Below are 20,939 nucleotides of genomic sequence, written 5' to 3'. Positions count from 1 at the left end.
AAAGTGCCTTCTCAGTCTGGAGAATACTGACCCTCCTTCACCTTCTAATATTGATGATACATTAACTCTTCCAAATATTAAAATGCATTATAAAGCTATAATAACTAAAACTTTGGTACTGGTAATGAACTAGAAAATTCAGCAGTAGACCTAAATATGTATGGAAATACAATATACGCTGATGAGCAGGGGGTGTTTTTTGCACCTGATGAATAACTGAACTCTACATCTGAAACTAATGATGTACTATATGTGGGCTAATTGAAGTAAAATTAAAAAAAAATGTAATATGCTAAAGAAGTTATTTCAAATCTGTGGGGGGAAAAACAATCTTATTTAACAAATTCTGTTGGGCTAACTAGATTGCTGTTTGAAAACAAAATAAAGCTGGTTTACTCACTTGCTCTAAAACCTAAATAAATTTCAAAAAGATACAAGATTAAAAAAAATTCCAAGCCCTTTAAGAAGCATACGTGATTTTTATAAAACAATCTTGAGGTGGTGAAAGACTGTATAAAATGTAACCTAAAGCCCAGAATCTATAAGGCAAGAGAATTATAAATGAGACTAAAACTTTTTTAAAGTGCTTTATGAAAAAAAAATCAAACCTCAACTATTCCTATTGTTTACTTAAAGGCCACCAAGCATTTGTCCCCCTCACCCCCAAAAAAGTGCCACAGTCATCTCTTGTTTCTTACCTTCATCTTTAATTTCTTAAAATATGCCCATGAAGGTATGCTAGGTAAAACAGAACATTACCAATATACTTTTTAAAGCTCTTATTTATTAGAGAACTCATTCGAGAGTGAGCATGAGCAGGGAGGGGGAAGGGCAGAGGGAGAAACAGGCTCCCTGATGAGCAGGGGGGCTCAATCCCAGGACCCCCGCATCGTGACCTGAGCCAAAGGCAGCTGCCTAACCGTCTGAGCCACCTAGGCACCCCCAGAACATTACCAATATTTCTGAAATGCTTTTGAAATGCTCCCAGGCTACATCTGTTCTATTCCACTCTGAACTAACTACTCCCATATTTTATCATCCATTTTCTTTAGTTTTACCGTCTATTTATATATGCCTAAACAATACACTCTCTAGGTTAGCCTGTTTTTCGTTTTTATATACATGACGCCATACTGTGTAGATGCTTCTGTGATTCACTTTTTCTCTCAATATTCTATTTTTATGACTTATCCAAGTTTATACATCAGCTGTAGTTCATTAACTTTCACAGCTGCATGGTGTTTCGTTGTATGGTTTTATCCTCATGCATTCTAGTATTGATGGACATTGGGTTGTTTCCAGTTTGGGTTGTGTGGTTTTTTTTTTTTTAATAATGAACATTTTTATTTGCTCTTCCAGGGCACACGGGTAAGTTTCTCTGGGGAATATTGCTGGGAGTGTAACAGTAGTCAGATATGCACGTATTCTGCCTTTCTAAGTAAGGCCCTATTTTCCAAAGTGGTTGAATCAATTTATACTCCTGATTCTTGCCAACATTTGGTTGGGTCGGACTTTCACATTTTTACCAATCTGGTAGGTATGAAAATGTATTTCATTATGATTTTAACTTGCCTTTCCCTAACTCCTAATGCAAGGAGAACTTCAGCCCATCTTTCATTTCTAGGAAATGCTGCCATTTCCTTCTTGCTCTCCAGCTGGCCCTAATATTAGACAAAAGCAACACCTACCTTCATTGTGTGATATACTATCTCAACGTTTTCTATCATTCCTATCAGTCAGCTGAGCACTTGTGATGAGTACTTGTGGTCTAGTTTTCTCTTTTCCATTCGAATCCTCTAATTGTTCAGTACTAGAGCAGGTACAAAGATGAAAAACAGGATGGATGCATTGGGGGATATGGGGAGAGGAGAACAGAATGTCCCTGCTAGTTTGAGACCAGCAGGAAACCGACTAGGATAGATGACTGACAGCTGCCTGATTTTGAGGACCTAGGACATAAAAACTATATTAATCATTTATGAGGATTTGTGATCCTTAGGATAATTCTCTAAGGTGTATATTACCTGTTTTATAGATAAGGAAAGTGAGGTTCAGAGGTGACAGAATACTTTGTAGTACCCAGAGGAGAGGTCAGCATGCAGAAATTTAAGAAGTCCTTTATTCAGTAACTGAGATGTGAGTACCAATTTGGCAAAAGATTTTATTGGGCATTGGAGAGGTTTGCCATTGATGGGGCCTCTGCCAATCTGTTATATTGGGTACTGGGAAGGGATTGCCTGCAGTCATGGAGGGAAGTTAATATAGTGCAAACCTGCTTGAATGGTAGTCGAAAGGCCTAAGTTCCACCCACCTACTGCCCCCCACCTGAATGGCTTTGGAGGCCCTCACTCACTGTATACTAGAAAGGATAAGGGCAAGTCTCCCCCATGAAACTGCCTCAGCTCAGCCTTGAGAGTTGAGTGACTCAGCTTGTGCCTTGGTCTCACCATCTGTAAAATGGGAATAATGATCACCTATGTTGGTGTATTTCCTGTAACAAATAATCACAAACTTGGTGGGTTAAAACAAGTTGAAGTCCCAAATCCATTTCACTTGGCCAAAATCAGTGTCTCTAGACACTGTAGGTCTGCTCCAGAGGCCAGGGGGAGAACCCTTCATTGCCTCTTCATTTTCAGGTGGCTGTTGGCATTCCTTGACTTGTGGCTACACCATTACAGTCTCTGCCCTTTTGGTTATACTGCCTGCCCCTCTTCTGTTTGTCAAATGTCCCTCTGCCTCCCTTCAAAGGATGCCTGTGATCGCATTTAGGGTCCATCTGATAATCCAGGATAACCCCCTCCCCCATCTCCAGATCCTTAAATTAACCTGCAATGACTGTTCCCACATGAGGTAACATTTACAGGGGCCAGGGCTTAGGACCTGATATCTTAGGGGGCCCCATTCAGCCCATTACATTCAGGGTTGTCAGAAAGAGGAAATTTGCTAATGCTGGCAGAGGCTTCCTCTGCCAGCAGATAGCACTGTCTAAATATCAGTTTCTTTCTTCTAAAGTCTCTAAGGAAGCCTCCCTTAAAAAGGGGCTGCTGCAAGGCTCCAACCCAGGTATAAGACTTACAAGGGAGACTATGTAAGCACGAAGAATGAAGCCCAAACTGCGGTCCCTTGGTTTCCTTGAGCTGCTCTCACAGCTCAGATGTGCACATTTTTCTCCAGTAGGATGCCTCAGACCCCTCCTGCCCGCTCACCTTCTCCCCACCTCCTGGAGAGGATGCTCCACCTCCAGGCCCCGCCCCACCACATGCCGTCACTTGTCCTCGCCCACTAGTTTGGTGTCCTCCGCCCTTAGTGGGTTAGAAGCGTGAGGGCCTTTGCAGTCTGTCCTTTCTACTGCCTATCAAATCGTAGCACATTCTATCCAATTTTGGCTCCTTTCTCAGCCTGCGCGTCATTCGTACAACGCAGGTGGATTTACAGAGTTTAATTGTGACAATTTACTTGCCTTTAGATGAAAAACGAGGCAGAAACTATTGGGAGAAGACTGGCAATATTTAAGAGAGCCCATACAAGAGCGGGCCGGGTCCTACGTGCCTTGTGAGCTGAGCGCCGGCCGGTTCACGGCGCAGGCGCGGTGGGGTCTGAGTCGCCATGCCGACTGTCAGCGTGAAGCGGGATCTGCTCTTCAAAGCCCTGGGTCGGACCTACAGTAAGTGCCGGCCCCATAGCCTGGCTTTGTGCCTCTCCTCAGAGGCCGGGACCCCGTTCAAAAGGGCTCCGTGGTAACGTTCATGCTGCCCGGCAGGTTTTGGCCTCGGGTGCTCCGGGTATAGACCGGGATGGCTGGCTGTCTAAGCGGCGGGGCGGGGCTGAAGTAGCCTCTCGCAACCAGTCGTGCCAGGGCTGTCTTTGCATCCGCGCCTGTCCAGCTCGCTGTGTCATTCATTCAGCAATCTCCCATGGAGCGTCTTCTGCGTGCCTGGGGCCAGGGGATAGAGTAGGAATGAAGCCCTAGGTTGCATCCCGAGTGCAGCTAGTGGAGTGCAACAAGAAGAGCTCTATAGAAACTCCATTTATGAGGGAGTGGAGGGAGAAGTTTGAGCGGGAAGGGGTGGTATTATGTATAACGTGTTACGTGCCAGGCACTGTTCTAAGCGCTTTGGGAATACAGCGGGGCACATGACACATAAGGTCCACGGTCACATTTTAATGAGGGAGGCAGACAATAAGTAATCAGCACATTAATAAAATGATTCTGGATTAAGTTAAAGGCTATCAGGGAAACGAAAATACTGTTCTAAGAACAACATTAGATGCAGTAGTAACATCTGAGCTCAGACCCGAATGACAATGAGGAGTCTTTACTGGGTGGGCTCAGTCTTCATCTCTTCTGTTCTAAAAACATCCCCATTTAGAGAAGAGGAAATATTAAGTACAATCATCTGGGACCATATGGATGTAACAGTTGAAATGGTATCTGCCTCTCGTAGTTATCAGCTTATATAAAAGCTGTGGCAGCTGGTTTGTGAGCTGTTTTTGGTTTTTAGGGCTCAGGATGATAACAGAGCCCTAGTCTGTTTAAAAGGTACTGCTTCCCAGAATAAGATATTACCTGAAAATAGTTAGCTTTTAAAATGTTCCTGAGGGGCACCTAGGTGGCTCAGTTGGTTAAGCGTCTGCCTTGGGCTCAGGTCATGATTCCAGGGTCCTGGGATCGAGGCCTGCACGGTGCATCCTGCTCGGCGGAGAGTCTGCTTCTCCCTCTCCCTCTGCTGTTCCCCCTGCTGTGCTTGCCCTCTCTCTCTTTCTCTGTCAAATAAATAAAATCTTTAAAAAAAAAAAAATTTACACCTTCAGAAACATTTTAGGTACTACATATTCTTTTAAGTATTCTTTGTAGGGTTCTGCCTTTAAGACCTTGAAAATAGAGGTAATACTCTTGACCTCTGAATTCAGCTCTAATTCTCTACACTTTTTTTCTTTATACTTTTTATAACATGCTTATTTTCTTTCTTTCTTTCTTTTTTTTGGCGTATTTATATTTCTTAACCCATTCTTCTAAACCATATTCTCACTAATGGTATATGATATGCCTGAATTGCAAAAGATGGTATGTGGCAAATATTTGTTCAAGACATCTGTGATTAGTTACCACCCAAGTATACATTTCTGGGGAAGTAAGAAATTAGGTTTGTATTTCCTTTTTAAAAATTTTTATTTTTTTAAAGATTCATTTGAGAGAGCACGTGCACACGTGTTGGGGGGGCAGAGGGAGAGGGAGAAGGAGAGAAACTCAAGCAGACTCCCCACTGAATGTGGAGCTCATCGTAGGACTGGATCCCACCACCCTGAGCTGAAATCCAGAGTCGGTCGTTTAACTGTCTGAGCCACCCAGGCGCCCCTATTCTAGGTTTTTAAAATGGTGAGATTTATAATATATTTACTGTCATTTGGTGTTTTAATATATTCTCTGGCTGCCCCCCCTTTTTTATTGAAAGCGATCAGGCAAGCTTGATTGCCCACCCCCCCCAAGTATCCATCAGGTACTGACTCTAAAACATCAGAAAGATTGATGTTATTGAGATGTACTTAAGACAGGTCATAAATAATATTCATCATTAGTTTATATTTCATATGTTGTTGAAACTTTTAACTGGGTTGAGGTCAAAGTTGGAAAAATATGTTTAGCAAAGTATCCAGTTTCCAAGTAGTATGAGTCCATCTCATTTCCTACCCTCTCTCTTTTAATCAGTCTTCCTCCTATTTTTTCTTTTTTAAGATTTTATTTATTTACTTGACAGAGAGAGAGAGAGAGAGAGACAGCGAGAGAGGGAACACAAGCGGGGGAGTGGAAGAGGGAGAAGCAGGCTTCCTGTGGAGCAGGGAGCCCGACGTGGGACTCGATCCCAGGACCCTGGGATCATGACCTGAGCCGAAGGCAGCCGCTTAACCGACTGAGCCACCCAGGCGCCCCCTATTTTTTTTTTTTTTTAAGATTTTATTTGACAGAGAGAGACAGTGAGAGAGGGAACATAAATAGGGGGAGTGGGAGAGGGAGAAGCAGGCTTCCTACCGAGCAGGGAGCCCGACGCAGGACTCGATCCCAAGACCCTGGGCTCATGAACTGAGCCGAAGGCAGACGCTTAATGACTGAGCCACCCAGGCGCCCCAGTCTTCCTCTCTATTTTCAGATAATATCTCATTCACTCTTTTGGATCTCCATTCCCTCTTCAGTCCCTCCAAGGTTTGCTTTTTGTCCTAAATTCCATTGTTTCTACCAGTTACTGCCTTCCCCTTCATCTCTTTGCTTACCAGGGATATTTCTCAAGATGCTTCTATTGTTTTAGTCATTTTGCTTCTCTGGGGCAGTTTTATCTCCGTCTACCTTTTTTACTTTTTTACCCCCCAAAGAATCTGGCATTATCTTTTTTTTTTAAAGATTTTTTTGTCAGAGTAAGTGAGCAGGGGGAGTGGCAGGCAGAGGGAGAAGCAGGCTCCCTGGTGAGCAAGGAGGCCGAGCAGATGCGGGGCTCGATCCCAGGACCCTGGGACCATGACCTGAGCCCAAGGCAGACGCTTAACCAACTGAGCCACCCAGGTGTCCCTCTCAGTCTACCTTTTTAATCCCCTTTCTCAGGTGTTTTCCTTCTTGTCGTTCATTTTCTTGTTAATGATTTATTATCCCTGTTGAGTTCTGGTCCTGCTCTGCCTCGGTGTGATTGCAGACAGTACTGTCAGAGCCACCTGGGTATGTCCTGCAAACCCCTAGGATATAGTCAGTCAGGTGTGTCATTTTGTTAGGATTATTAATCCTGATTTTGTTGGTTCTTCCTTGTTTCTAAGCACATGAAATACAGCTAAAAGGAATAAAACAAATTGTATAATTAGGATTCATTGACAGATTCAATATTTTAATAACTAATATTTAATAACTAAATGGTTACCAGATTGTAATCTCTTACTGCATCATGAATTACCCCCAAATTTAGCAGCTTAAAACAGTCATTTGTTAAATGGCTTCTGAGGGTTCAGGATTGGGGAGTGGCTTAGTTGGGTAGTTCTGGCTCTGGATCTCTTACTACCTTGTCATAAAGGTGCCAGGTCTGTAGTCATCTCAAGGCCTAAGTGGGGTTGGAGAATCTAATTCCAAATTCACTCAAATGGTTGTTGGCAGGCCTCTGCTCCTTGCACATTTTTGGTCAGACTTCAGTGCCTCCCACCTAGGACTGCTTGCAGTATGGTGGCTTGTTTGTCCCAGAGTGAGAGGACCCAAGAGAGCAGGTAATTGAGTGTTCAGAGTTACAGAAGCACAATTTTCAGTAGTATCTCAGAAGTGACATGCCATCCCTTAACATCATCTTTAGGTCACACAGACCAATTCAACACAGTGTGGAGGGGGACTGCACAAGGATGTGAATACCAGGAGGCAGGTAGTTTGGGAGGCTGACTACCAGTCTGCCCCTTTGGCCCTCAATGATTCATGTTCCTCCTGCATGTAAAATCTACTCACCCCTTCCCAAGGATTCCAGAAGTGTCATCCCATTAGAGCAGCAGCTCAAAATCCAGAATCTCCTCTAAATCAGGTCCTGGTGTGGAGGTGTAGTTCCTTAAGTACAGCTACTTGAATATAGTTACTCTTGGTCTCAGAGACTAAAAAGATACATGATCTGCCCCACCGACAACTAACATCCATTGGGGAGACAGACATAGGGTAACTGCTATACATATTCCTATTCAGAAGGGAAAGTGGGAGACACAAAGGAGTCCTTGGTCCATGGCAGATCTGAAATTGAGCTGGCACATGTTGGACCTTCTTGATTAGGTCTCAAGGCCTGGGATCATTCTCCATGGCTTTTAGCCCTAGCCTCTAGGCTCTTGGCTGCACTCTGAGTGATCCTTATTATGTTTTTGTGTGTGTGAAAGAAAGCAGGTGCTTTACATCTGATTAGTTTTTTTCAGTCTATTACTTGCTAATAGAATTTTGGCGGTTTGAAGACTTCATTTTGTCCTGTCTCTGTCCCTTTCAGCTCAGGCTTACGATGTTTCTGCATACTTATTTCTTTTAAAAACATTGCAGGTCTTCCTTGAATTTTGCTAGTTTCCATTTCATTAGTGGACAGCCACACCACTCACAAATCTCTGAAATAAGGTGTTTTGTACCTTGGGCTTTTTCTGATACAGTGCCCTTGATTAAACTCAGTTGTGTGACTGAATTTGTGAGGCACACCCTTAGAGTGCCTTTTATCTGAATGAATAGTACCTTTAATCTTTCTGAGTCTTAAGATCTACAATCATATCCTTAATTTCATCTTTGGACCATGCTTTCCTGGCGTTGCCGTGGATTTGCTCTGCTCAGAAGTCATTTCTTAATTTTAGCACTGTTTTACATCTTAGGAGGCTGAGAATTTTTAAAACCATCAAGTCGTGGCTCCTTTTCAATGGCCTTTCGTTTCTCTTCTCTTACATTATAAACGGCAAGAATAAAACCAGGCGACACAGCACTAGATGGGAATCTTAGTTACATCGCCCAGTTGAATGGGTACATTTTCTACGGTCTGCATGACTTGGCAATAGCCTTGCTTGCTAAACTTCTGCCTTTATATATAAAGGATTCTCCTTTTCCAGTTTCCAGTAACACTCCCTCAGTTTCCTCCATGTCCTCACCTGCGTCCTTATTAAAGACTACGAGGCTTCTTGTATCAGCTTTTCCAAGGCATTTGAGGTTTTGATTTACACTTTGCTCAAAGCCCACCTCCTGATTCTAAAGCCATTCCCATGTTTTCCCCATATTTTGTTAGGGCAGCACTCCACTTCCAGGGACTAAAGTCTGTATTCTCTATTGCTGCATTACGAATTACCGCAGTACATAGGAGTGTAAAATAAGTGATTATTTCACAGTTTCTGAGAGAGGAATAGAGGAGTAGCTTGCTGGGTGGTTCTGGCTCTGGGTCTCTGACCAGGTTGTAGGCAAGCTGTCAGCTGGGCCTGCAGTCATCTCGAGGCTTGGCTGGCTGAAGAATATGCTTCAAGGATCACTCCTGTGGTTGCTTCAGAACTCCGTTTACACAAGGATGTGAATACCAAGAGCAGGGATTACTGGGGACATCTGTTGTTCCTGGCCCTAGTTAATGGTACCCACGCTGGAGACCTGGGAGACCTAGACTCTTCCTGCTCCCACCATTCCCACCTCCCATCCCGTCATTGAGCCTTACAGATTCTCTTTGACACTCCTCACATTCTTCCTCCCTGTACCCAGTGCTGCTCCTTCAGTCAGGTCCTCATTGTGCTTCACCTGTACTGTTGCAGAAGCCTCCCTGCTCAGGTCCATCTACCACTCTGCCACCATTCTTTAAAGTGCAGAGCTAATCCTGCTTTTGCCCAGCAGAAAATCCTTCAGTGTAACCCCCACTGCCTGCAGGCAGGACAGAGCAAGGCCCTTGGCATGTGGGTTCTTTCTGCTTGCTGCATTGTATTTCTTCCTGACTTTATCCTTATGCTTCATCCCTATTGACCTTTGCAAATTTCCCATGCTGTTGTCCCATTACCCACAGTCTCTGCCTAAAGAACTTGGCCTTTGTGTGAAGCCTTAGCTGACTCTAAGTGAAGCTAATTACTTTCTTTGTGCCACATCTGTACCTTGCACTTACCATAACTATTTACACATCTGATTTCCTTATTAGAGTAGGAATTATTTTTGTAGCCTTGGCAGCTAGTATAGCACCTGGCATATAGTAGATAACTCTTAAGTGTTGAGTTGAAGTTCATTGTCAGGGTCAGAATCTTAAGACCAGCTCTTCACTAGAATATACCGGTAGTGATGGTTTGTGTTCAATTTTTGATAATGACAGAATCCCCCAAATGCTGTATGAGGTAGCAAATTAGAATATAACTTCAAGGAAGAGAATTGTTAATTATTGGAGACCTACTGGGTTTTGGGGTGCTATGCCAAGTCCATTACCTGCATAATATCATTGGAATCTTTCCCAGAGTTCCATGCTAAAAATAAATAGCTGTAAAATGCTACTTTATGGATGAGGCCTAGGTATCAGGAAGTTTACATAAGGTGCCAAGCTCTCAGAACTAGTAAATGGAATAGTCAGAGTTCAAACTCTGTTTGGCCTGCCTCCAAAGCCCGCTATCAGGCCTCAGAATTTTAAATGATAGGACTTACATGACATTATCCCATTGTGCAGGATCTGTGTTTTGGAGCCTACTTTACATTTGATTCCTACCTAATAGGTTGTTTTTCTAAGTAAATGTGAGCTTCCCACTGCAGGTAACCTAATTCTGTAGTTGATATTAAATGAATCAGCCCTTAAATAGTTGTTTCTTTTGAGGGCTTTTTTTTTTTTTTGGTCCCTTTTGTTGGTTTTAAAATGGTGCTATCTGTTGCCTGATACTAGCTTGGTGTAGGGCAGTTATTAAGAAAATGCAGTTTACATACCATCGTTTAAGCTGAGCAGATTAAAATTAGCAATCTCTTTTTTTTTTTCCAGCTGACGAAGAATTTGATGAACTATGTTTTGAATTTGGTCTGGAACTTGATGAAATTGTATGTATTGAATATTTTTTAAATCATGTATAAGCATATTTTTCAGAGGTTTACTATATTTTGTTACCTTATAGTTAGACTAAGATGGAACATTTGTGGGCTCTGGTGATTTCTGTGTTCTTGGTGTTAAGGGGTTAAGCTCCAGTTCTAAGAGTATCTGTTGCTTTCTTTAAAATCTCAAAGGGCGGGGCGCCTGGGTGGCTCAGTCGTTAAGCGTCTGCCTTTGGCTCAGGTCATGATCCCAGGGTCCTGCATCGGGCTCCCTGCTCCGCGGGAAGCCTGCTTCTCCCTCTTCCTCTCCCCCTGCTTGTGTTCCCTCTCTCACTGTGTCTCTCTCTGTCAAATAAATAAATAAAATCTTAAAAAAAAAAAAATCTCAAAGGGTTCATGTGTTAAGTTGTGTGCAGTCACCTCAAGTTACCGGGTTAATGCTGTGGAGATGGATAGACCATCTTGAGTAACCCAGAATGAGTGTGTGCTCCCTGGCAGTGAGGTGCCTTTTTACAAATCAATTATGGAAAGGGGCCTGGGGAGCAATGGAAATGTTACTTTAGCCAGAGTTCATGTGGCCTGTGGCTTCTCCTCCTTCACTTCCTGTTTCCACTATTCCTATTTCACCAGTGTTAATTCATTCCTAATCATTACTGTTTACATTGACCTTGTAAAATGATCTTTTAGTTTTTGCATTTGATCTTAGCCAAAAGGCCGAGAAGCGATGATCTTCTAGTTTTGGGTTGTTTTTTTTTTTTTTTTTTTTTAAGATTTTATTTATCCATTTGACAGAGAGCAGGAGAGCACAAGCAATGGGAGCAGCAGAGGGAGAGGGAGAAGCAGGCCCCCCACCGAGCAGGGAGCCCCATGCAGGGCTGATCCCAGGACCCTGGGATCATGACCTGAGCCGAAGGCAGTTGCTTAACCACATGAGCCACCCAGGCGCACCGATGATCTAGTTTTTGAAGAGTTGCTTACAAAAATTGTTATGGAGCATCTTCCTAGTCTTTTAATTGTATAATTAAAATACCTTTAAAAAGTTCATTTGCAAAATATATTACTAATGATCACTTAAGACCTTGTATTTATCACTAAAATGATGATTTCACATTTTTCTTGTAATTAATGTTATTTTTTTTTTTAAGTCTTTTTCCTTGATCTATTCAGTATTACAACACTAGGAGGTTTAGGCTGACAAAAATGTACATTGACTTGCCTTGTTTTTCCTGCCGTTTTACTGATGTTACAGGCAGTTTTTTTTGTTGTTGTTAATGAGCATCTTATGCTTGAAATTGGCTAAGATTTCTCCAAGTTGCTATTAATAATTAGACTTCAATAATGTATGAGGCTGTATGATATCTAAGAGCCTTGGACTGGGTATCAGAAAATCTGAGTAATAGTTCAAGCTCCCACATTCACTAGCTGTGTAACCATGGACAACTACATCGCTTCTCTGGGCCTCCTTTTCATCTATGTAATGGGGGCTGTGGATTAAATGATCCCTATAGATCCCTTCCAGCTCTGAAATTTCTGTGGTCTTTTATTTCTATAAGGATTTTGTTAGCCCTCACAAACCCAGCCTTCAGATACAGTCTTTTTATGAATTGAGATACTGAAATATTTAAGCTGGTGTGTCTTTTTGCAAAGGGAGTAGGCATTTTTTCTTTTAATTCAGATGTCTTAATTTCTCTACTTACCACATTTTCTCCCCTTCTTCATATGGGTCCCTCTATAATGGGGGAGATGAAAGCATGACATGAAAGGAGGCAGGAGGAGGAGGAAAAATTAGAATTTAAATAGAGCTCAATCAAAGAGGTCAATAGAATTGCTGCTTTTTAAAGTTGAAGTATAAGTGACCTACGGTATCTTATCTCAGGTGTATATCATAGTGATTCTTTCTTGCCAAATGGTTATCTTTAAGAAAATCTGTTATTCTGATTGAAAGTGGGGGGGTGGAAAACCATTTACCATGCTAATGGAACCAAAAAAGCTGGGGTGGCAATCCTTATATCAGACAAATTAGATTTTAAACCAAAGACTATAATAAGAGATGAAGGACACTATATCATACCTAAAGGGGCTATCCAACAAGAAGATCTAACAGTTGTAAATATCTGTGCCCCTAACATGGGAGCAGCCAATTAATAACAAAATCAAAGAAACACATCTACAACAATACAATAGTAGTAGGGGACTTTAACAACCCCCCCTCCCCCCATGAAATGGACAGATCATCTAAGCAAAAGATCAGCAAGGAAGTAAAGACTTTAAATGACACACTGGGCCAAATGGACTTCACAGATATATTCAGAACATTCCATCCCAAAGCAACAGAATACACATTCTTCTCTAGTGCCCATGGAACATTCTCCAGAATAGATCACATCCTGGGTCACAAATGAGGTCTCAACCGGTATGAAAAGATTGGGATCATTCCCTGCATATTTTCGGACCACAGTGCTTTGAAACTAGAACTCAATCACAAGAGGAAAGTCGGAAAGAACTCAAATACATGGAGGCTAAAGAACATCCTACTAAAGAATGAATGGGTCAACCAGGAAATTAAAGACGAATTAAAAAAATTCATGGAAACAAATGAAAATGAAAACACAACTGTTCAAAATCTTTGGGATGCAGCAAAGGCAATCCTAAGAGGAAAGTATATAGCAATACAAGTCTTTCTCAAGAAACAGGAAAGGTCTCAAATACACAGCCTAACCCTACACCTAAAGGAGCTGGAGAAAGAACAGCAAATAAAGCCTAAACCCAGCAGGAGAAGAGAAATAATAAAGGTCAGAGCAGAAATCAATGAAATAGAAACCCAAAGAACAGTAGAACAGATCAACGAAACTAGGAGCTGGTTCTTTGAAAGAATTAACAAGATTGATAAACCCCTGGCCAGACTTACCCAAAAGAAAAGAGAAATGACCCAAATAAATAAAATCATGAATGAAAGAGGAGAGATCACAACCAACACCAAAGAAATACAGTTATAAGAACATATTACGATCAAGTATATGCCAGCAAATTAGATAATCTGGAAGAAATGGATGCATTCCTAGAAATGTATCAACTACCAAAACTGAACCAGGAAGAAATAGAAAACCTGAACAGACCTATAACCACTAAGGAAAGTGAAGCAGTAATCAAAAATCTCCCAACAAACAAGAGCTCAGGGCCAGATGGCTTCCCAGGGGAATTCTACCAACTATTTAAAGAAGAATTAATACCTATTCTGAAACTGTTCCAAAAAATAGAAATGGAAGGAAAACTTCCAAACTCGTTTTATGAGGCCAGCATTACCTTGATCCCAAAATCAGACAAAGATCCCATCAAAAAGGAGAATTACAGACCAATATCCCAGATGAACATGGATGCAAAAATTCTCACCAAAATACTAGCCAGTAGGATCCAACAGTACATTAAAAGGATTATTCACCACGACCAAGTGGGATTTATTCCTGGGCTGCAAGGTTGGTTCAACATCTGCAAATCAATGTGATACAATACATTAATAAAAGAAAGAACAAGAATCATATGATCCTCTCAATAGATGCAGAAAAAGCATTTGACAAAGTACAGCATCCTTTCTTGATCAAAACTCTTCAGAGTATAGGTATAGAGGGTACATACCTCAATATCATAAAAGCCATCTATGAAAAACCCACAGCAAATATCATTCTCAATGGGGAAAAACTGAGAGCTTTCCCCCTAAGGTCAGGAAAACAGCAGGATGTCCACTATCACCACTGCTATTCAACATAGTACTAGAAGTCCTAGCCACAGCAATCAGACAACAAAAAGAAATAAAAGGCATCCAAACTGGCAAAGAAGAAGTCAAACTCTCACTCTTTGCAGATGATATGATACTTTATGTGGAAAACCCAAAAGACTCCACCCCAAAACTGCTAGAACTCATACAGGAATTCATAAAGTGGCAGGATATAAAATCAGTGCACAGAAATCAGTGGCATTTCTATACACCACCAACAAGACAGAAGAAAGAGAAATTAAGGAGTTGATCCACTTACAATTGCACCCAAAACCATAAGATACCTAGGAATAAATCTAACCAAAGAGGCAAAGAATCTGTACTCAGAAAACTATAAAGTACTCATGAAGGAGTACTTCCATTTCCAAAGAAATGGAAAAACGTTCCATGCTCATAGATTGGAAGAACAAATATTGTGAAGATGTCAATGCTACCTAGAGCAATCTACACATTTAATGCAATCCCTATCAAAATACCATCAACTTTTTTCAAAGAAATGGAACAAATAATCCTAAAATTTGTATGGAACCAGAAAAGACCCTGAATAGCCAGAGGAATGTTGAAAAAGAAAAGCAGAGCTGGTGGCATCACAATTCTGGACTTCAAGCTCTATTACAAAGCCGTAATCATCAAGACAGTATGGTACTGGCACAAAAACAGACACATAGATCAATGGAACAGAATAGAGAGCCCAGAAATGGACCCTCAACTCTATGGTCAACTAATCTTTGACAAAGCAGGACACAATGTCCAATGGAAAAAAGACAGTCTCTTCAACAAATGGTGTTGGGAAAATTGGACAGCCACATGCGGAAGAATGAAACTGGACCATTTCCTTACACCACACACAAAAATAGACTCCAAATGGTTGAAAGACCTAAATGTGAGACAGGAGTCCATCAAAATCCTAGAGGAGAACATGGGCAGCAACCTCTTTGACCTCAGCCGCAGCAACTTCTTCCTAGAAACATCACCAAAGGCAAGGGAAGCAAGGGCAAAAATGAACTATTGGGACTTCATCAAGATAAAAAGCTTTTGCACAGCAAAGGAAACAGTCAACAAAACCAAAAGACAACCGACAGAATGGGAGAAGATATTTGCAAATGACATATCAGATAAAGGGCTAGTATCTAAAATCTATAAAGAACTTATCAAACTCAACACCCAAAGAACAAATGATCCAATGAAGAAATGGGCAGAAGACATGAACATTTTTCCAAAGAAGACATCCAAATGGCCAACAGACACATGAAAAAGTGCTCAACATTGCTCGGCATCAGGGAAATCCAATTCAAAACCTCAATGAGATACCACCTCACACCAGTCAGAATGGCTAAAATTAACAAGTCCGGAAATGACAGATGTTGGTGGGGATGCGGAGAAAGGGGAACCCTCCTACACCGTTGGTGGGAATGCAAGCTGGTGCAGCCACTCTGGAAAACAGTATGGAGGTTCCTCAGAAAGTTGAAAGTAGAGCTACCCTATGACCCAGCAATTGCACTACTGGGTATTCACCCCAAAGATACAAATGTAGTGATCCAAAGGGGTATGTGCACCCTAGTGTTTATAGCAGCAATGTCCACAATAGCCAAACTGTGGAAAGAGCCAAGATGTCCATCAATAGATGACTGGATAAAGAAGATGTGGTACACACACACACACACACACACACACACACAATGGAATATTATGCAGCCATCAAAAAAAACCACGAAATCTTGCCATTTGCAGCGAGGTGGATGGAACTAGAGGGTATTATGCTAAGCGAAATAAGTCAATCAGAGGAAGACATGTATCATATAATCTCACTGATACGAGGAATTCTTAATCTCAGGAAACAAACTGAGGGTTGCTGGAGTGGTGGGGGGTGGGAGAGGTGGGGTGGCTGGGTGATAGACATTGGGGAGGGTATGTGCTATGGTGAGCGCTGTGAATTGTGTAAGACTGATGAATCACAGACCTGTACCTCTGAAACAAATAATACATCATGTTAAAAAAAAAAAAAAGATAGCAGGAGGGGAAGAATGAAGGGGGGGAAATCAGAGGGGGAGACGAACCATGAGAGACTATGGACTCTGAGAAACAAACTGAGGGTTCTAGAGGGGAGGAGGTGGGAGGATGGGTTAGCCTGGTGATGGGTATTAAAGAGGGCACGTTCTGCATGGAGCACTGGGTGTTCTACGCAAACAATGAATCATGGAACACTACATCAAAAACTAATGATGTATGGTGATTAACATAACATAATAAAATAAAATTAAAAAAAGACAAAAAGTAAAAATATAAAAAAAATCTGTTATTCTCTGCTATAATGTGGTGATTGAGATATTCTAAGCTTTTGGCTACTGCATTAAAATTATTCTAGTGTTTCTTCTCTCTTTTTGGTTGCCTTTATTCTTACTGCTCTCTATACCTTTACTGTCATTAGGTCGTTTCCCATTGTGCCTATAATCTCTCCCAATTTACACCATAGTTCTGATCTCTTCAGTTTTGTTTTTTTTTTCTTCTTTTTTTTTAGTGTTCCTCTCATTCTCATGTTGCTTCTAGGCTTGGGTGCCTACTGGATTTAACTTTTAGAGTCATTATAAGAAGTCATATTTATTTGGTGAATCATCTTTACTTTGCCTCTTTGACACTTTTTGTTGTTGTTGCTCTTTGTACTTGGTGGTGGTATTTTCTTTTAAATCTGGGATGGGTAAACTCTTTTTGTAGAGGTCCAGATCGTAAGCCTTGTAGGTGGTGTAGTCTCTATCACAACTCAGCTGTTACAGTATGTAAGTCACAGTAGATAACATGTAAACAAATGGGCCTGGTGATGTTCCATTAAAACTTAACAAAAATAGGTGGCAGGTATGATTTTGGCCAGTGGACCATAGTTTGCTGACCCTTGCTTTAGAGGAGTTAGTGCCGTTCTGAAATGACTGAGTATGCTAGATGTCTGAACTCAGCAGAACATTGAGTATTTTTTGTTGCTGTGATTATAACATTTAATGTTTTTGTTGCAGATATAATAAACATGTTTTATTGCAGAAAAGAACATGTATAATGTAGTTACTCCTTACTTTAAAAAAGATCTATTTATTTTACTTGAGAGAGAAAGAGATCAATCCTGACCTTAGCTGAAACCAAGACCCTGATGCTCAACCAACTGGGCCACCCAGGAGCCCCTGTAGTTACTACTTTATAGCCCTGTCAACAACTTTTTCCAAAGAATTTAGATTTATTTCGCTTTATTTTTTTGGACTTGTTTTAGACTTCTGAGAAAGAAATCATAAGTAAGGAACAAGGTAATGAAAAGGCAGAGGGAGCCTCTGATGTTGTTCTTTACAAAATTGACGTCCCTGCCAATAGATATGATCTCCTGTGTTTGGAAGGATTGGTTCGAGGACTTCAAGTCTTCAAAGAAAGGTAAGAGAATATGTTTATTAAATACTTTGCTCAGTTAGATTTCTTTTGCCTGTTATTATCAGCAATCCTCTTTAAGTCCTTAGAAAAGAATTTGTTGGGCAGGTACACAGCTTTAGCTTTGCTTAGAGGGAGGGTTGGAGAGTAAGATTCATGCATATTTTAGCCATTTAAAAATTTGCATACTAAGTCCTAGCCTTCCATCTGGGGAACTTTTTAAAACTGGAGTGGTTAAGGATTTTATGGCTTATAAAATTTTTTAGTGCGTTCATGTGAACATCCTCAGTAATCCAATAGAAATAGATGACTAGTGGGATTTGTTAAAGGTTGGGAGGAAAGTAGAGGTGGCAAAACTTTGTATGCTGTTTGCTTAAGAACTCTGAGGAAGCTCAGGAATGGAGCTTCCTAGCTGGAAAACTGAAAATCTTACGATGGCTCTCTGATCTTGGACAAGTTAATTGGCCTCTAGTTTCAATCTTCTAATTTTTTTTTTGTTTTTGAGAGAGAGCATGCACCTGCTAGTGCTGGGTAGGGGTAGGGGAGGGCAGAGGGAGAGAGAGAATCTTAAGGAGACTCCATGACCCTGTGTGGAACCCGACATGGGGCTCAGTCTCACAACTCTGAGATCATGACCTGAGCCCAAATCAAGAGTCAGATGCTTAGCCGACTGAGGTACCCAGGCATCCCTCAGTCTCCTAATTTATAATGAATATTTTTAAGTCCCCTTCCAACTATTCATGAATACAGAAAGTAATGAATATATGAAGTGAAAAAGAGGTGAAACATAACACCTATCAAAAATAATTATTTTTGCTTTCGATGACATATCATCTGGTCAGTTGCAAAAGAATGAGAGCCTCTGGCCGATGGGCTAGGCTGACCCTGTGAGGTTTCTGGTGACTGATGGGTATGGGTGAAAGGGTGATAATTAGGCATTTGGTTTAGGTGGTAAAATTTGGAAGGTGACTCAGTTGGTTCTGTGACAATCAGACCCTCATATTTTAGGGCCAGGGATGATCCTTTAGAGTGCATGTTCCAAACCTGCTTCATTAGAGTTTTCTACTCCTCATTTTTAAAAACGATCAGACAGGATTAGGAAAGTGACTTCACCCTTTTGCTACTCAAAGTGTGGTCTGTGGATCAGCATCCTCTTTATCACCTGAGAGCTTGTTAGAAATGCAGAATCTCAGCCTCTACTCAAGACCTATTGAATGAGTCTGTGGTTTAACAAATTCCCCACTTGACTGTGAGCACATTAAGGTTTTTGAGAAGCACTGAATTGAAACAGTAGTTCCCAGTCTCTCCTGATAAGAATTACCTGGACTATGCCTTCAAAATGTACCTTTCCTTGGCCTTTCATTTGAATATCCTGATTCAGTAGGTCCAGATGGGACCAGGCAATCTGTATTTTTAATAAACCCTATTTTTCTTAGAAGCTCAGAATCTCATGGTTGGAATAAAGCTTTAAAGGTTATCGAATCTAAAAAAAAAAAAGTTAACAAATCTAGCCCCTCAGCTGAATTAAATACCCCCTATATGGTTGCTTAGTGGTTTTCTAGCCTCTGCTGATCCTCAAGTGACCGGACACTTCTTACCATGAGGCATCGTATACCATTTTTGGACTACCTTAAGTGTTAGAAAGTTTGCATTTTGTTTTAATATTCAGCCTAAATCTGATTTGCTGTAACTTCAGCCTATTTATTGTCTTAGCTCTATTCATTTTTTATACTTTTACACAGAATGGAGCTTATTAAATGTTTTGGTTAAAAATCAAGTTTAATTTCCTTTTAGGATAAAGGCTCCAGTGTATAAACGGGTAATGCCTAATGGAGAAATCCAGAAATTGATCATCACTGAAGAGGTAATAAGACTAAATTCTTATTTTCCTTTTTAGAAAGTTTCCTTTGTGTATATATTTGGAAGGTGGGTAGGGAACAGGTACAAACCTGATCCTTCTGCCAAATATAATTTTCTTTGACCATTTGCCAAAAATGGATATATATTTAGCCTCTAGCTCTTAAAAACTGTCAATTTGTTCCCTTTCATTTATTGGTGAAAGCAAAGCATTTGTTTTCCTGGATAATTTTGGAAAATAACACCAGGTGTTTATTTAAAAAACTTTGAGGTAGAATTAAGTTGTGGTATATTAATAAAGTTTAAAGAAACTTTGGGGGAACATTATTTTGGTAAAATATCAACTATGAGCAAACTACTTACAAGTTAATTTTTTCTGGTTAGTAAATTTCCAGAAATTTTACTGAAATGTACATTCCACGAGAAGGGTGACTTTGTCTCTTGTCACCACTATCTGATTAAATGAAATATATATGCTTTTTTGCAAATTTGCAATAGTATCAAGAGTGCAGCTAACTTTCTTTCACAAGATGTTATGAGAAAAGCCCAGGTATGGACAATCTCTAATGATACAATGAACTTCAGACAGCTAAAATACGTCCTTATGCTGTGGCAGCAGTTCTCCGAAATATAAAGTTCACTAAAGATCGATATGACAACTTCATGGAACTCCAGGAGAAATTACATCAGAACATTTGCAGGTTTGTGGTTGCATTTTTCCTCCTTGCCTTCCTCTGTCCCTTCCCCTCTTTTTTCCTTTTTACCCCTTTTTCTCTCCCTATTTCCCTCCCTCCTTCCTTTCTTTCTCTGCAGATTTTTTCAAAGCATTTCTAAATTAATATGTGAGTAACAAGAGTTTAATTTGCTTAACTAAATTTAAATAAGTTTACATTTTATCAGATAGCTATTTGTTACTGTTACTAACAGTGAATGCATGGAGAAATAAGAGCTCTATTTAGAATACTGCATAGACAAGAAATAGCTATTCCTCGAGATTTTCTTGGTTTTTATGTTTGTGCTTTTGTTGTTTGGTTCAAATTATTAGTAGTGGATTATACTACTAAATGTTAAATGATGGTAGTTTGAAGTATGACCTGTCATTTTAAAATGGAAAAATTTTTGGCTTGTTGTCACTTTTTGAGTATAATTATAAATTTACAGATGAAACTTGAGACTTTTAAATAACTCAGTTTTCTTACTCCTATTCAACATTACTGTCCATCGTTTCCCATGGGCTCCTTTGATGCAATGATCTTCAAACATATAATTCCTGAACTCCTGAAGGTCAAGGAAGGTAACAATGGGAGTCTTTGAACTAACCTCATTATTTAAGAAATCCTGAAGGAAATTATAGATTTACTGATAAACATTAAGCTTTTAGCTAACATATCAAGTTTTTTTTGTATTGGT

At 40.5% G+C, this 20,939-nt stretch overlaps 1 protein-coding gene across 3 annotated transcripts in view; it reads left to right on the top strand.

The window, feature by feature from the left end:
* The first annotated feature begins 3,545 nt into the window (after positions 1 to 3,545).
* FARSB (phenylalanyl-tRNA synthetase subunit beta) overlaps positions 3,546 to 20,939 on the top strand; it is a 75,290-nt gene continuing 57,896 nt past the window's right edge. For 2 of the 3 annotated variants that reach the window (XM_078071355.1, XM_036098686.2), the window contains exons 1-5: positions 3,546 to 3,664; positions 10,452 to 10,507; positions 17,524 to 17,678; positions 19,467 to 19,536; positions 20,115 to 20,230. In XM_078071355.1, coding sequence (XP_077927481.1) covers positions 3,607 to 3,664; positions 10,452 to 10,507; positions 17,524 to 17,678; positions 19,467 to 19,536; positions 20,115 to 20,230 — 455 coding nt within the window. In that variant the 5' untranslated portion in view covers positions 3,546 to 3,606. The remainder of the gene's footprint in view (positions 3,665 to 10,451; positions 10,508 to 17,523; positions 17,679 to 19,466; positions 19,537 to 20,114; positions 20,231 to 20,939) is intronic. The other variant, XM_078071353.1, reaches the window with a different exon arrangement.

The sequence above is a fragment of the Halichoerus grypus genome, chromosome 4 (genome assembly GCF_964656455.1).
Source record: "Halichoerus grypus chromosome 4, mHalGry1.hap1.1, whole genome shotgun sequence".
NCBI lineage: Eukaryota > Metazoa > Chordata > Mammalia > Carnivora > Phocidae > Halichoerus > Halichoerus grypus.
The sequence above is the reverse complement of the archived record's forward strand: the minus strand, read 5'-3'. Positions and strand labels throughout refer to the sequence as shown.